Here is a 17,660-nt window from a genome sequence, read left to right on the forward strand (position 1 = left end):
AGTACTATGGTAAACCAATATATATTTATCTAGCACTGGGTCAACATTGGGGGCAGTGGGATATGGGGTTAGCCAAACAGTTTCTCCTATCTGGTACTAAAGTGACTCAAGATTCAAGCATATGCTGCTACCCATAAAACCCTGTACCATCAAAAGGCGAAGAACTGAACTTGGAATCCAAATAACTGGTTGGAGTCCTGGCTTCTTGGTTTGGGGGAAGTCAGCTCATCTCCCCAACACTGTCCCTTCATCAGAAATGTGGGGAAATGGATACCTTCCCTACCTACCTCATAGACTTGTCCAGACCTATATATGAGCTTTATGCATATAAAAGCTTTTAATAAACACTAATACAATGTACTGTCAATACAGAATTTATTATTATAATATATCTCACCAATGTAGCAATTTATCCATTTCTTCATTCATTAAAAAAATCTATTAAGTACCTACTATATGCCAGGCACTAGGGATATATTTATTTTAAAAAATAGCATTCCCTTCATTAAAGGACCTTACATTCTGTTGGAACAAAAGAATATGCACAGAGAGATATTCCTCCCAGGATAAAGTAAATACAAATTGGAGGTGGGGGTCAGATGGAACATAAACAATGGGGAAAATCTGGAAAGGCATCTGGTCAGATGTCTGTCTCACTTGAGATGAGCATAGGAGGAATCTAGCTCTCCTATGAGGCAAAGGCCAAAAAGGAATTCATTTTGTGACTAGAGGGCAAACTGAGCAAAGTCAGTGTAGGCAGGAGATGAAAGTAATGCTAGTTATATGGATCACGGTGTCCATGAATGTGAATTAAGTTTGGTGATACTTTATTCTTCTTTCTTTTGGTTGGAAATGTTGAGTCTGAGATGAGGTGAGTGGAGAAAAGCTGTATTTTTGGCAGTTTACCCTAAATGCTACACCAAAACATCACTTCAATTGTAATCCCAGTATCCAAGTCCTCAGAAAAGCAATGGATGACTTCTCACTCAAAGCACTAGGTTAGGTCAAGGTAAGATAATGATCATTTATTATACATGACTCTTGGTATGCTTAACCTTTCCTGGAATTAGGAGGCTAAATTCCATGATGACTCAAGACCTATCATTATCATAAAAGGCTCTGACATATCAATCCAGATGCAACTAATTCTCAATTATCCCCACTATGGCTTATCTTCTTGTGGCTCATATCCTTGGGCTTTAATGGCACCATTTACTCTACAGGACCGTGCACATGGTTGATAACTTGGATCATGGCCACCATTATGTCTGGTAGCATGTTTTATTGTTACCTTTTTATCCTTTGAGTTCATGATCATTTGGCTCCCCTCTACTACCACTTGTAGGGAGCTGAGTAACAAGGTAATAATGCAGAGGAAAAGAGTGTCATGGCACTCAATTTGGTCATGGCAGTAGAGAATTCCTAATACATTTAGAATCTTACTCAAACTCTCAGATGCTCCACATGACTGGTCATATACATTCTTTTTCTATTCTGTATACAGCTATTATTCCACCTAGCCTTTTTCCCAGCCCTTCACCCCCAAATTCCCTGACATACTTCAAGAACAGCTCTCTCTTCACACACATGGGTAGTCAGCCCTGGGCTTATTATTATACATTTTATGATCAGCCCCTGCCTCCCTCTGGATTCTGATGTTTCTTCATTTCTTAAAGGTTGCTTTTAATAGCATCATTAGTCTTCCTCCTTTTTTCCTATTCCATCTGAGTTCACACTGATGACTGATTAGTCATCAGTCCTTAAAATGTTGTTATCAGCCCTACTAAGTTTGGAGTGGGGAGAGAATTGAAAAAACAACCCTTATCATTTTCCTTATGCCATAATGTGTTTTATCAAACCTTTTGCCCTTGGATCTGAGCTGGATCTTGCCAAGTTATCTCTCACTCATTACATGAATACTTTAGTCATTGTAGTAAGTGTTATTTTGAGTTATCCACTGATATTTTCCTTGTATCTCTCAATATGGTATAGACACTGTCAACTTCCTTAAAAGCTATGTTAGCAGGAGGCAGCAGGGTATCTCATTGGATTGAGATTCAGGCCCAGAGACAGGAGGTCCAGGGTTCAAATCTGACCTCAGACACTTCCTAGCTGAGTGACCATGAGCAGGTCCCTTAACCCCCATTGCCCAGCCCTAACAATTCTTCTGCCTTAGAACTTATAAAAACGATTGATTCTAAGATGGAAGGTAAGGGTTTAAAAATAAAAAAGCTATGTTAGCAGAGGACTAGTTTGGCAAGATACATCAAGATGGAAAGAAAGGTTCCAGGTATGGGCAAACAATTGATTGTACCCATCATTCAAGTAGCAATCTTTTGTTTTTAAACTCTTACCTTCCCTCTTAGAATTGATACTGTGTATTGATTCCAAGGCAGCAAAGTGACAATGGTTAGGCAAGGGGGGTTAAGTGACTTAACCAGAGTCACATAGATAGAAAGTGTCTGAGGCCAATTTTGAATTCAGGGCCTCCCATCTCTAGGCCAGACTCTCAATTCATTAATCTATATAGCTGTCTGTTTTAAAACCATTCTTTTTTTATTTAATTGATTAATTTAGAGCATTTTTCCAGGATTACAAAAATCATGTTCTTTCCCTCCCCTCCCCCCAACCTCCTCCCATATCCAACACATAGTTCCGATGTGTTTTATAGGTGTCTTTGGTCAAGACCTATTTTCATATTATTGATATTTGCACTGGGGTGATCATTTAGGGCTCACAACCCCAAACATATCCCCATTGACACATGTGATCAAGCAGCTGTTTTTCTTCTGTGTTTCTACTCACACAGATTTTCCTCTGAATGTGGATAGGGTTCTTTCTTGCAGATCCCTCCAGCCTGTTCAGGATCACTGCATTGCCACTAATGGAGAAGTCCATTACATTCGATTGTACTACAGTGTATTGGTCTCTGTGTACAATGTTCTCTTGATTCTGCTTATTTCACTCTGCATCAATTCCTGGAGGTCCTTCCAGTTCACATGGAATTCCTCCAGTTCAACATTCCTTTGAGCACAATAGTATTCCATCACCAACAGACAACACAATTTGTTCAGCCATTCCCTAATTGAAGGGCATCCCCTCATTTTCCAATATTTTTGCCACCACGAAGAGTGCAGCTATGAATATTCTTGTACAAGTCTTTTTCCTTATTATCTCTCTGGGGTACAAACCCAGCAGTGCTACAACTGGATCAAAGGGCTGTTATAGACAAAAGAGTGGTTGCCATAAACTGTGACCACGAAAATATGGGTTCAAGACTTTGAATTGCCAAAAGCATAAAGATAATTTTTAGTGTCTTGATTTTATATCAAAAATAACTGGTCACCATTGGAAAAATTCCCAAATATGAAATACCCAAGTCAGCTGGGTTTTATGGAGATTTTAATTAATATAAATGAAGAAATTAAGGAAAGGGAAAGTGACAGAGTAAGAGGAAATAGTAGGAAAAGGCTAGGGCCTAGGCCTTTCTCTTTAAAAGAGAAACTAAGTCAGTCTTTAATCACTCAACACAAGATTGTCCCAAGCAAAACTCTAGTGTTCAGAGAGACCCTCCAGTTCAGCTCCTGAGCTCAACTGATCTGAACTCCCTCCTTGAACTGGTTCAGAGAGCTCCTTTTAAAGAGAATTTTCTCCTATGTCACCTCCCCTAAGTTTTCATGTCTACCAATCACAGTAGACGTTTTCCAAAGGAGACCATTCTTAATTCACATCTTGTTATCACCTTCTTAATTCACATCTTGTTATCACCTTCTCTGGGTAGGCTAAAACTTCTGAGTATTTCACACCTCTTTGCTAAGCTTGCCCTTTTAGTGATTAATTTAACCTTCATAGGTACTTAGCACCCTTTTGTATTAGATCTAAAAATAGACCTAGCTTAAGGGCTTGGCCTCACTATAAGTATGGGTTGGGGACTTTTTCATTGTTCAGTAAGGAGTTTTACAACTTTATCTTCCCCTAAAGTATGCCTAAGTATGGGTGGAGTAATTTAAAGTTCTCACATACATTACTGACTAAGTACCTTCATTGTTTAAATGGGGAATAGCCTTAACCATAACCTTAAGATAATGTTCCAAGGTAGAGTCTGAGAAATATTAAGATTCACAGGGCAGGCAGTTTTTAGTGCCCTTTGGGCATATAGAACCATTCTTATAAAAGATAAAGAAATTCATCACTTGGTTGGCCACAGGGTGATGAGATGTCAGAGGAATTCTCAGAAATCATATCTTGTAGGTAAGAGATCTCTCCTCTTCCCTGTCTTATGGCAATCATGCTTTAACTGACCAAATATTTTGACCACCTTTGGCACCTATGTGATGAAACTGAGTGAAATATGTGTACTGATATTTATCTGGCAATAAGAGATTACTCTCCAGCTCTCTCCAAAGCCTTCTGCCAAGATATGATGAGGAAAACTGAGCATCAATCCACACAATACAATTTTGTCCCCAGTCAGAAACTAATATATTGACCAATACCTCCAAGTAATGCAATATAGGGTTCCTTTGGATCAGTGACCCCCATCCCATCATCAGTGACCCTAGTAGTAAACCCTCACTAATAAGTACAATAAAGGATGCAGAGTCAGTTTCATCCTGGGGGTTACTAGTCTTTATTTCAAAAGCCCTCTAGACCCGAGTATGAAAAAATGGGGCTACATAATGAGAACTGGCCATGATCTGCTTTCATGACATGCACACTTTCCTACCTGACAAAGTCTCAGTTGCTATACATTGAACTAGAATGAGAGTTTATTCCCAAAGCTGTAGTCAGATTATTAATTTAATTAAGTCTGATCAAGAAAACCAGGCTCAATCAGAGTCCCAAATAGCAAGATTATAAAACAGAAGAGAAATGCTTAGAGACAAGTAGCCCCAAGTCACGTACATCCCATTTTGATGACTGATCCAGTTTATGGCACAAAGCATTTTAGAGGATAAAAGCAAGCAAAGAGAGGAAGTAGTTAGTTCTCTGACCTAGGGATATCTTCATTAATCATACAGTTTGCTGCTATTAGGACCTAGGATTATGGAGGACTGAAAGAGACAAGGGAAATTATGTCCAACTATAGCTGATATGGGTTTAACCCTTACCTTCCATTTTAGTTCCAAGGCAGAAGAGCCTCACCAGGTTTTTTACTTCTCACTTAAATTTAAAACTAGAGCCATGTCAGGGATTGGGGGGGGGGGGAGAAAGTAGGCCTCCAGGAGCAGGACAAGTCTAAAACTTTCTCCAGGTTTTCCTCACAGATACTTAAGAGTAATCTAGCCAGCTAGTATTGTCAGTGAGGGTCAGCTATTTAGGTTGTTTGTTCCCTAAAGCAAGGGAGACTCAGCTTCCCCAGCTAAGATCTTAGGGCCCTGCCACTTAAGGTTAAAAATGGCTGTGTTCAATTCAATTTAAGGAGAAAAGAAAAATAATATTTTATGCTCACCTGATCCAGCAGCTGTTTTAATTGTAGTCTTGAGAGAAGGTAATAAAGAGAGAAAGGGGAAAGAAAATGTTCAGGGAGATTGAGGGTAGTTGTCACATCTCTTTGTGGTCACCAGACTGTTAAGGGTAAATTTTAGGGTTGAGACTGAATATATTATTTAGTGGTCACCAGGGATTTAAATTCTAAATCCCAATGTAATACTCAAGTCAGAATGCAATTTTATGGTGGTTTATTTACAATAGAAGGAAGAAATTAAGAATGAGGGAAAGTGAGAGAGAAAAAGGGGAAGATATCTGCTCCAGCCTGGCCTGAACCAGGGGGAATTCAGAAGCCTCAACCAAGGGGTCTTTGCAGAAGACTAAATCTAGCTTGGTTTCCAGCCACGAGGCCTCCTCCAAGATGAGGGGACTCCTTGGAGGCTGGTACTTTCAGAAAGGTCAAGGGAAAGGGGAGTCAGCCTTATCACTCACCACGTGGTCATTCAGGGAAGCAGGCTGAGGACCCACATTCCATCAAGTCAAATTCTACTGCCAAAGTCCGCAAAAGCCCCTCTCACAGGAAGTGACATGAAATATAAAGGAAGTTCTTTACATCACTTCCTGTGTCTCACATGTACCAATGGTGGCTTAAACTTGGCTTAGGACAGCCCAAGGGGTCAGTCAGTTGTTTCTGATTTGTGCAATGGGTAGAGCAACAGACTGGCATCATGAAGATCTGAATTTAAATCACCTCAGGTACTTACTAACTGTGCAAATCACTTACTCTCTATTTGTCTACCTCCCTATCTATAAAATAGGGACACATTGGAGAAGGAAATGGCAAACCTCTCTAGTTCCTATGTCAAGAAAACCCCATGGGGTCACATTGTTGGGCATGGATGAACAACAGTAATCAAAAGCTTCATAGTTGGCGGGAAGGTCTGAATTGGTCCTAAAGGACTTAGGATTTGGATTGGCATAAAGTGAAAAGGGAAATGTTTCCATCTCCAAGAGGAAGTGTATGACCTGCATGAATGACAGTCAGGTATCAAGAACTTAAATGAGATATTGGTCCTTTTTTGAGGGCCCAAAGATACCTCAAAGAGAGCTATGAAATGCTGAAAATCCCTCCTCCACTCTATGTCGAGGAAAATGGAAGGAGGATTGATTTTGGTTTCATTTCTTGAAATAATGCTTGCCCATCATCTGATCCCTTGTGTTCTTCGCAGGTTGGAGCAGGATAATATAGCACTTAGGGAAGAATAAACAGCACAGTAGGCCTGCCCCAGATGCCAAGATAGCAAAAATCTCCACAGCCACAGTATCCTTGCCCTGAGCACTCAGGTGTGCTGGGATAAAGGAGATCCAAACACAAGAGAAGACCAACATGCTGAGAGTGATGTGCTTGGCTTCATTGAAGGTGTCAGGCAATTGACGGGCTAGGAAGGCCACCACCAGACTGACCAGAGCTAGGAAGCCCAAGAAGCTCAGCATGGCATAGAAAAACTCTGAAGAGCCTATATCACACATCACAGTGACTTTGGGCCCTGTATCCATAGAGTTCATAGGCATTGGAGGCCAGACAATAACCCAGAACATGCACAGAACAATCTGGATCAATGAACAGGCAATGAGAATAGCATGGGGAAGATTTGGTCCTGCCCATTTCCTGAATCTGGCATTTGGTCTAGTGGTCCTGAAGGCAGATACAACAATAATAGTCTTAGCCAGAATGGCAGACACACAGACTGTAAAGATAATTCCAAAGGCTGCCTGACGCAAGGCACAAGTCAGGGGTACTGGGTGGCCAATGAACATGAATGGGCACAGGAAGCATAGTGCCAAAGAACAAAGAAGAATGTAACTCAGCCTTTGGTTGTTGGCTTTGACTATAGGCGTGTGGTGATGCCATATGAAGATGACTAGGATGGTCAGGGCAAGGAGAAAGAAGAGAGTTGTGCAAATGGCTAATGCCATGCCTAGGGGCTCCTTGTAGGAAAGAAAGTCAAGATTCTTGGGGATGCACTGATCCTGCTTACTGTTTGGCCACTGGTCCTCTGGGCACTTCAGGCAACTGGTGCTGTCTAAAAGAGATTTGGGGTTCATTCATATGGAGGAAATGAGAGAAGGGAGAATTTTGACACTGAGAGAACTTTTCCTTAGTCAAATAAATATTCCTTTACTCTTAACATTATATTGATATGAAAATATGTACATTTTCATCAGATAGTTTGGGCTTCCATATGACACTTTCGTCTTGTATTGTGCCTGTAATCCAAATCAAATTTTAGAGTTTTTTAGGAAATTAATATTTTTCCGTGTCGGGTAGGAAGAGCAAAGGCTACCTGTCAGTTCAACTGATGGGGGTTAAACCCAAAAGACAATGAGATCAAAGTAAGGTGATATAGCAAATCTTTATTAGAGGAAGGGAGTGGCAAGGGGGAATGTGATGCCAGCAGAGGTGGCTGGGGAATCCCATCCAGGTGGGGAAATCACAGCATTAGGGGGCTTCAGGGGTAATACAACTTGGACTGTCTTTATTGATTGTTTCTCGGGAAGGTGAACTACTTGAATTAACTTCATTAGATGTCCCTGGGAGTAGTAGGATGTTGTTGGCAACCACTTTGGTGGTTTTCTGTTGTCTACCTGACATTTGTTTCTTGTTTACCAGCTGGGGTCTGTTTCCTGTTACCTAACTGGAGTCTCCAGGTTTATCACTACTTATTGGCCCAATCCCAATAATGATCAGTATGGAAGCTTTAATTAACTCCATTTTTCCAGCCTGGACTAGTTTTTTTGTTTGCCATATTGGTGCCAACCTTGATCTAGACACCTTGGTCCTATTGCAGCTCTAAATTCTTGAACTCAAGCAATCCCCTAATCACAACCTCTTAAGCATTAGGGACCATGGAAATTCACCACCATTCCCAGCTTCCCTTGTTTTCAAAACTTACTTCTGTTAAAGTAAAATTACTCCTATTTGCTTTCTAGTATCTGACACCGGGCTTTTGTTAGAATGCCTGGCACAAAAGAGGCACTTAATAATGCTTGTTGTCTTTTCTCTGCATGGTTCACTAAAACTTCTAGGTCTTTTTAACATGAATTGGCTTCTAAATTTTTCTTTCCTATTCTGTACTTGTTCAAATGATCTTTTGGACCCGAGTTCTAAACTTGAGGCAACTAGGTCACACAATGGATAGAAAACTGTGCCTAGAGTCAGAAAGATCTAAGTTCAAATATGACTTTCAATACTTGCTAACTATGTGACCTTAGGCAAAATCATAACCTCAATTTGAATCAGATTCCTCATCAGTAAAATGAGGATGATAATAGCACCTACCCGTTAGGTATTAAATGAAATAATAATTATAAAGTGGTTACTTAGCTCAGTGCTTGGCACTTAATAAGTGCTACATAAATGTTATTAATAGCTATTATTTCTCTTGTTAGCTTTTCACAGTGCCTGGCACATAGTAGGCACTAAAGAAATACATGTTGACTTCAAAATTCCAACCCACCATCCAGGCTATTGAGATCTTTTTGAATCTTGATCACACTATGCAGTATTCTAGCTATGATTTCCAGCTTCCTACTATATAACTACTTCAAAGTAGAACCTGAACTTGAATTCAGATCTTCCCATTGTTTTTTTTGGTTTAATTTGTACTTGATTTTTTGACCCTTGTTGTAAAGAAACCTTTAATAAGTGGCTGGCTGAATATTCAGCTAGGCTGTAAAAGGGTTTGTTTGTTTTTTTAACTATGGTTCAAACTAAAAGACCACTGAGGCCCTTCCAACTGAAATTCTAAGACCTGGTATCTTCATTTCCTCTCTATTCTTCCCATGAGAACTTACTAGCACTGCTTTTTCCATTTCTCCTTCTGACTCTTCTCATTTCCAACCCACTTATTTCCCCAATTAGTTCCATAATGTCCTTACCCTGAATCGAGATCCCCTAGCTCCTTGGATTCAAAATGGTAGCCATGGTCTCACTGTTTTCCCATCTTGCTTACCTGGTATGTAGGTTATTTCTCCTTGTGGGCAGTGAAGACACTGGTGACAGCAGCTTGGTTGCCCCTGGATGGCTGACTTCCAGGTTCCCAAAGGACATGTCTTACTGCAGACTGAAAGAGGAGCCTAGCACAGGTAGACAGAAAAAAGAGAGCTGGATGAAGTTTGAAAGAGAGCTAATTGTGTCTGCAAAATCAGTCATTCACAAAGCTGGTCCCTATAGTTTTCTATATCTATATCTATACATATCTACATATATATGTAGATATGTATAGATATATATAATCTATAGTTTTCTGGGTTCTCATTAATGGAGGAAATTCCAGTGGGACATAGATGGAACTAGGATATAATGATGAAGCCAATAGTTGATTCTTTCCTCCAGTTAATTGGCACTATTGTTGAAGAAGAGGAGGAAGAAGGGGGTGGTTTCCATTTCTCACCTTCCCAGGACCCTTAGCCCAAATGATAATGTTCCTGTTTATCACCAGTTCTCTCCCAGAAGGTTTGCTGAAGTCTAAGTGTCCAACCTTGGTAGTCTTCAAAGTGTGGTCTGGAGCAAGGTATATGCTTACAATGTCGAAAATTGCTGGGATGTCCCCATCCTGGGTAAAAAATATCTTTTCTTTGGCTTGAGTAATGAAGCATACAGCCCTTAGATACTGCAAAAGCTAAGGCAAAAAAAAAACCACACACAAGTAGGAAGATGAGGAGAGAAAAAAGAGAGGCCAAGGATATTATACTACCTTCATATTGAACATTCTCACATATGGTGGCTATGCTCAGTGGGTTTCTCCAGAACTGGTCCATTAACTTCATCTTATATTCCCAGGCATAAGATATGAGATACATCCAGATCACAAGATCAGAGGACCAAGCTCCTCTTTATAGAAAATAATCTATTTCTAGAGACTGTCATATAATTATCTTGACCAGGTCAATGACAACTTTGTTATCTAATTTCAGATAATCCCTCACCACTGCATGGCAATCTTCTAATGAGTATTGTCCAGTTTATTTTCTATCACACACACACTCCTAGAATTATTCTAAACCTTCTCTTCTCTCCCCAATGGACCAACACTATTCTCAATCATTGGCTTAGAGAAATGGTCTTCACTTCTTATTTCAGTAAGGAAGAATAAGCTATCTTTTGTGAGTTCTCCCTTCTCCTTATTCAGCATTGCCAAACCTCTTGACTTTGGCTTGCATTTTCTCCTCCTTTGCATCAGTCTCTGAATAATAGGTGGCCCTAATCCTTAATAATGTCAACACTTTTTTCATCTCCTCTTATTTCCTCCTCCAATTTGCCTTCTCCATCATTCCTTCTCCAAATAGATATATACACACAAATTTATACATTTACATATATGGCCTTTTACTGTATATGCAAAAAGATATATGTGTATAAAAATATAAATGTAAAAATAGAGAGAACCTCCAAAATCTTTACATACATCCCTAGTCCCCTCTATCTTTAGCTGTTCATTACCAATTGACACTTCAAATACTTTATCACAGCAATTATGACCCCCTGTAACTAAATCCATCTAACTATGCAATTATCTGCCCCATCCATCTATCCTGAAATGCTTTGTGAAAATCCCTGTCATCAATGTCTTAAACCTTCTCCTAATTTACTAATCTCAAAACCCTATTGAGAAATGAAGTTAATTGGACATGAACTACTTGTGATAAAATTACACTGAGTTTTAGTGAACACTCCTTTCCTTTGTGTATTATTCTAAACAATCCCTTTAACAAAAGGGTATAGAAAGTTGCCAAAAATTAAAATTGAAATCACTCTTCTATTGCATTCATATTCTTCCATTTTCTTCTAAAACAATTGACAATATCCCCCCTTTCCAAGTCTATGTCATTTACCCCTCACCTTTCACAATATTTAAGAGATGATTAATAGGTTCAAAAATCATCCCTTTGAGGTCTCTAAGCACCCTGCAATATAATTTATGCATGCCTAATGACTTGGACCCATTGAGGGAGATGAGCAGTTCTCTTAATATCTTCCCAATTATCTTGAAATTCAGCTCCCTGACTTTTCTATACTTTCCAGTCTAAAGATCACTCCCTTAGAAGAGATGGCCCCAGAAGAGTGGGCATGGTTTATGGAGAGTCCCAATGCCTAACAAGAAAGAAGCTTTAGACATGTCTGAACCATATGATCTTCTGGGATGAGAGCAGTTGGGGATAGATGGGAATCCCTAGAGAATATACCAATGAATTAAGTACCTTTTTCTCCTGGATCTCAGGATACCCTTTCTTAAAGGAAAATTGGAGCTTTCATTATTTCTCATTTGTAGAATCCTTGATGTGTGATGTGTGACAATGGGCACAATCCTTCTCACACATCATTTTTCCAGGTTTCTCATGTTCCTCTCTACAAAGCAGAGGACTACTCACTATTTTCACTGTTTTTGTGAACACTGCCTGGCACATAGTAAGTTCTTAATCAATATTAATTGATTTATTTTGCTTAAGATTTTCCCTTCCTTTATATTGTTCTCTATTCCCAGTATCCACAATGTCCACCATTAGGAAGCCATACTTTAAAGCTAGGTTCAAAGGAAGAGCAAATAAAGGATAGTGGAAAGTGCACTAAACCTGGAGTTAGGAACAGACCTGGCTTCAAATATTGTTTCTGCAGAATTCTGTGTATCTTGCTGAACTTGGAATCTGGAAGACTTGAGTTTGAATCCTGCCTCAAATACTTAGCTGGATACCTCTGAAAAAAGTCATTTAACCTCACACAGTCTCACTTTCCTTATCTGTAAAATGGGGGTAATGATAACAGCACCTTCTTCATAGTGTCATGGTGAGGATCAAGTGAGATAATATATGTGAAGTGATTTTCAAACCTTAAATTCCATAAGAATGTTAGTGATTATTATTAGCTATGTGTCTTAAGGGCAAGTCATTCAATTAATATGAGAATCAATTTTCCCTTCTTCAAAATGGAGAGAAGCACTGCCTATTCCATAGTGTGGGAGTAAAATGAAATAAGACATTGAATGCTTGCAAATATGAAAGTTAGAAAAATAATTGCCATTATCCAATATTATCTCTCCCAAGAAGCCTTCCTAGATCCCTTGATTGGAAAGCAAAGATAAATCTTTGGATCTTGATTAAGATACTTAGGACAGATTGTTATCTTGGTTTGAGGCTTTGTCCCTGCTACAGCATAAATTCCTTGAGGGTAAGGACAATATTTCCTGTATCTTCAAGTACGGGAAGTGCTTTAGCAAAACAAACATTTATCCCTTTAGACTTCCATTTCCTGGCTACGTTGCCTTCTGCCTATAATGTCCTAGGATTCTAGGAACAGGCAAGTTGACTCTGTATGTGAAAACCCCTTCCCGTGCCCCTAAAAATATCTGCTCATCACCCATATGCCCCAGGGCATTGTTGCTATTCAATTGTTTCAGTTGTGGCCAACTGAAACTGCCCATTCCTAGGATTGTTCTAGCCTTGTTTTTCATGGCAGCAATAACTGGCTCTTGCCTATATATTTTTATTCCTATATTTCTCCCACTTCTTCTTTGTCCTTCATTCATAGCATCAGAGATCAGGGAACACAGAGCAAGGAACTGAAAGACCATCTAACCCAACCTGCTCACTCTACAGATGAGTAAACTGAAGACCAGAGAGATTAAGAGACTTAACCAAGGGATTCTTAGCCTTCCTAATGTCCTTTGTCACTTCCTCCTGCTCATGGCCTCAGTGGCTTACAGCACTCATCTCTTCCTAGACAGCACAATAGAGGGACATGGATTCTTTGTCTCTGTCTCACCTGCCAAGGCTTGGCATCTCCTGTCCTGGCACAGTTGCCACCAGTAAATAGACCCTCCCCAGGAGAGCAGGACCGCAGGTTCTTATAGGCCTCCAGGAAGGCTTTGACTGCAATGTAGGCTTGGTATGTAGCAGTCAAGTCATCCAGTTTCAATACAGACAGATGGGTAGGTGTCAACTGCTCCAGCCCGGTGCAGTTCTGGACAAGAGATCCCTTTTGAAGGCCAATAGGCTTTAGCCCAGGCCAGATGCAACCGAATAAGTCTTGCCAGAACAACTTTATCAGATGATTGTCTGGGAACATAGCTGGGTGCAGAGTGGACAGGAAGTGCTGCAGGCCAAGCACTGGGCCTGAATGTATCCCCAGAGAGAGGCTCCCATTTAGCATCACCCTGGCTTCCCTGTTCAACACAGAGGAGTCTGGCAAAAAAGAAGTAGACATGACCCATATCTTATTGGTTACATTCTTCTTCTGAAGGGCCTTGGCAAGGAGCATAAAGTGAATATGGTAGCAATCACAGATGATCACTTTAGCAGTGGAATCCTGGATGGCATCAGCTACATCACCCACATTGGCAACATGGCCATCAATCTTCCTGGAGAAGCTCACACAGCCACCATTCTTTCCAACCTCATTCCGCAGTTCCTGATCTAGCCACTCAAAGGCACCATTATCTGAGCCTACCAGGCCTACCCATGTCCAGTTGAAGAAGAGAAGCATCTTGGCTATGGCCTGAGGTTGTTGGGCTCTGCTGGGGACTGTGCGGAGGAAAGAGGGGAACCGGTGATGATCAGAAAATTGGGGATGTTGAGATCCATGACTTACCTGGGGGAAGAAAAAGGGCCAAATGTTCCTGGCCTGAAAAACATACCACTAGGCTTGATATTTCCTAAGGCTTCCCAACAGCTGCCTGGAGATCAAACCTTTTTCTCTATCTATTTTCATCATTATTCATGGAGACCCAACGTTTTGTACATAAACTGAAAGTCTGGAGCCAGAGAGAACAGAGTTCTGATCTTGGGGGTCAGGAAGTTCTATATTCAATGATTCTCAATCACACAGCTTTGTGATCCTGGGCAAGTTGTTTAACTTCTCTCAGGCTTACATTCCCCATCTATAAATGAGAATCATAATAGTAACTCCCTAACAGGATTGTTTTAGGTCAAATGGGATAATGTCTGTGGTATGCTTTATGAACCTTAAAGTACTATATGAATGTTTGTAATTAGCAATAGTAATAGTAGGAGGAGTAGGAGTAGTGGTGGTGGTAGTAATAGTAGTGGTAGTGGTAGTGGTGGTAGTGATAGTAGAGATAGTAGTAGTAGTGGTAGTAGTAATATATGTCCCACCTAACTCTCAGAGTTGTGAAAATAACATTTTATAAATGTAAAACTTCTTTTAAAAAATATAACAGGAGAGGATTGTGGAAAGATTGTGGAGAAGGGCCTAGACCACCTACTCTCCAAATTCCTCTCACACAATAATAATTTTTTAAAGCAATGGTAAAAGTAGCAGAAATATGAGTGGGAAATGAAACAGAATAACCAAGGGCAACTTGAGAGGGTCATTTCAGACTTTCTTGGTCACATTCTCATGTGATCAAAGCTTGAAGTACAAACAATCCAGAGCAAATATGGAAGGACCAACAAGCAGCCATCCCTAGGGACAGAGGGAGGAAGCAGCCTCATCTGTTCCATTTAAGGTGGGAACCTACACCCCAGTGCCATATATCAGCAAAGTCAATGGGCAATGAGTCCTGGGAGAAAGCACATGGGCTAGAGCCTCAGCTCAGGAGATTCCCCACCCATGTGCAGCTTGGGAGTAGGTTGCTAATGAGGGATAATTTCAAGAGTCCAGGTATGCTGATGAGATACTGCTCTAACCCAGACTGTGGCTTTAGGAGAGGAGGAGTGGAGAGAGAATAAATAATGGGGAGTGGGTTGGCTAAGAGGCATGAGCTCTGCTGACTATAGTCACTCCCAGAAAAGTGGTGTCCCTAGCTGCCATTCCAGGAGGGGAGAGGTAAACTGAGATTTCAAAAAGCTGGAAACTACAGGGAGTAATGCTGCCTACTTGCAGTGACATAACTGTCAGGGGGCCCTGGTTGGAGTACTCTGGGTCAATCACAGACTGGGGTGTGAACTGGAGTAACAGGGACTACACCTGGGCCCTGGCTTATAGAAACTGGAAAAACCAAGCACAAAAACAAACAAACTCACAAAAAAACAACAACAGAAAGCTAAGGCTTCATCCTCTACCTCCTGGTAATAAAACCCAAGTCTAGCATGAAGCTAACAGTTAAGGCTATTGGCCACTTTTAAAAAATGAGTAAGCAAAAGAGAAAGAATCCAACCATAAGTAGTTCCTCTGTGGACAGAGAAGACCAAGGTTCAATACAGAGGACAGTGAAGTTAAAATATATGTTTCTAAGACAGCAAAGAAACACATCAAATAGTCACAAGCCCCAAAAAAAGAGTTTTTGGAAGAACGTAAAAAAAAGACTTTAAATACCAAATGAAAGAGGTTGAGGAAAAATTAGAAAAAAAAATAAGAGCAATGCAAGAAAATTATGAAAAGTTGACCCAGTGAATTCATAAGTAATTGCAAAAGGCTCAAGGGTTTTCAAGGACAAATTTAAAATTAAATACAGAATCCTTTCATTTGCCATATAGGCCTAATATTGCAATTCCAGAGTATAATGCTGAACCCAGAATCAAGAAATCTATATCCTATGTAGACTCTAAATGATCACCCTCATGCAATTATCAATAATATGGAAATAGGTCTTGATCAATGACACATGTAAAACCCAGTGGAATTGTGCTATGGGAGGGTGGTTGGAGAAGGGGAGGGAAAGAATATGAATCGTGGAACCATGGGAAAATATTCTATTAATTAATTAAATAAAACTTTTCAACTAAAAAAAAAAAAGAAATCTATGCCCTATTTCAACCTGCTCTAGAATTAGGTCTCCTCCTGGACTTCCCCTAGTTGCCCATCTCCCAACTAGCTGCCAAGGAAATAACCATTAACAACAATGTGCTTATTAATAATAATGAGATTAATAAAAATAGGTAATGTGTATATAGTACTTTAAAATTATAAAGCATTTTAAACAAGCCATCTCATTTTCTCTTCACAACAACCCTGTGAAACAGGTGCCATTGTTATTCCCATTTTTCAGATGAGGAAAGTAAGGCTGAGAGATGTTAAGTGACTTGCTCAGCCATGGCAGCTTAGTAATGTAGTAGCAAGACAAGTGGTCTTGGAACCCAAAGAACCACACTGTATGACATTGAAAAAGTGATTTCAACATTCTAGACCTCTTATTTATGCACATGTAAAGTAAGATTCATTCCCTCTGCCTGACTTAGCTTATAAAGATTCAGTTAGGAAAACACTGAAGGCATAATTTTAAATTATTATTTTTTGGTAAATGGTATCAGTGTTATTCTTCCTTTGAAGTATTTATATTTTAATAGTTTGAAAACCAAAGGAATGAATCTCTAATGGTAGAATTTCAGGCATCATTGAAAACCCAGGACAAAGCTATCTTGCCTTTTCCTGGAATTCCTGGAATCACTTTTTGTGACCACCTACCCATTCTGCCCTCTGGCTATAAGTGGGAGCCTCAGGATCTCTGGGAACTGCAAAGAACTTTTAGTCTTGGAAGAGGGAGGAAAACACTGGACCAGGCATTTCTCACTAACCATGAATTATCTGTGTTTTGGGGTCCGTCACTCACCTGAGAGACTTGGTAAATAGAGAGCAGCTCAGCCATAGGCTCGGACTCTGGGGACGTCATCCCACCTATGATTCCCAGGAGTTGGTGCTGGGAAGAGTGGCAATCAAAGTTGGGTGTTGGTGGAAGCTGTCCAGACAGGAGGCTAAGGGTGCTCCCCAGAGCCCGGGTCCCAGATACACAGGAGTCATAGAGCTGGAGTCCCACAGTGACATTAGGCAGGAAGGTGGGATCTCTATTTGCCTCTTCCAGGGCAAACAGCATGCCCAGGGCATCCAGGAAAAAACGAGATTTGAATCTGAAGGAACAAAATGCAGCAGGCTCACAGCTGCTACAGCTTTGGGTGGCAGAATACTAGAAAATCTTGGAAAGCCCCCTTCTTCCCCAGGCACTGAACATATTCTTATTTCTCTGGTAATACTATGGTCACCCCCTCCCCCTCCCTGGGCCTCAGTTTCTTCCTCTTAAAAATAAGAGGACTAATCAATGATATTTAAATTGGTCTTGATCAATAACACATGTAAAACCCGGTGGAATTGTGTGTCAGCTATGGGGGGGGAGGGGAGAAACATGAATCTTGTAACCATGGAAAAATATTCTAAATTAATTAATTAAATAAAATGTTTCAGTTAAAAAATGAGAGGATTAAAACACATCAGGAGTTCTTAA

General features: G+C 40.3%; 1 protein-coding gene across 1 annotated transcript; it reads right to left on the reverse strand.

Annotated features, from left to right (window-relative positions):
* Positions 1-6,606: 6,606 nt before the first annotated feature.
* VN2R616 (vomeronasal 2 receptor 616) lies at positions 6,607-17,264 on the reverse strand. Its single transcript, NM_001099570.1, is given in 5 exon segments — positions 6,607-7,514; positions 9,444-9,567; positions 9,885-10,112; positions 13,250-14,074; positions 16,995-17,264. Coding segments are annotated over 5 exon segments (2,346 nt in total). The 5' UTR covers positions 17,256-17,264.
* Positions 17,265-17,660: the final 396 nt, after the last annotated feature.

The sequence above is a fragment of the Monodelphis domestica genome, chromosome 6 (genome assembly GCF_027887165.1).
Source record: "Monodelphis domestica isolate mMonDom1 chromosome 6, mMonDom1.pri, whole genome shotgun sequence".
In the NCBI taxonomy this organism is placed as follows: Eukaryota; Metazoa; Chordata; class Mammalia; order Didelphimorphia; family Didelphidae; genus Monodelphis; species Monodelphis domestica.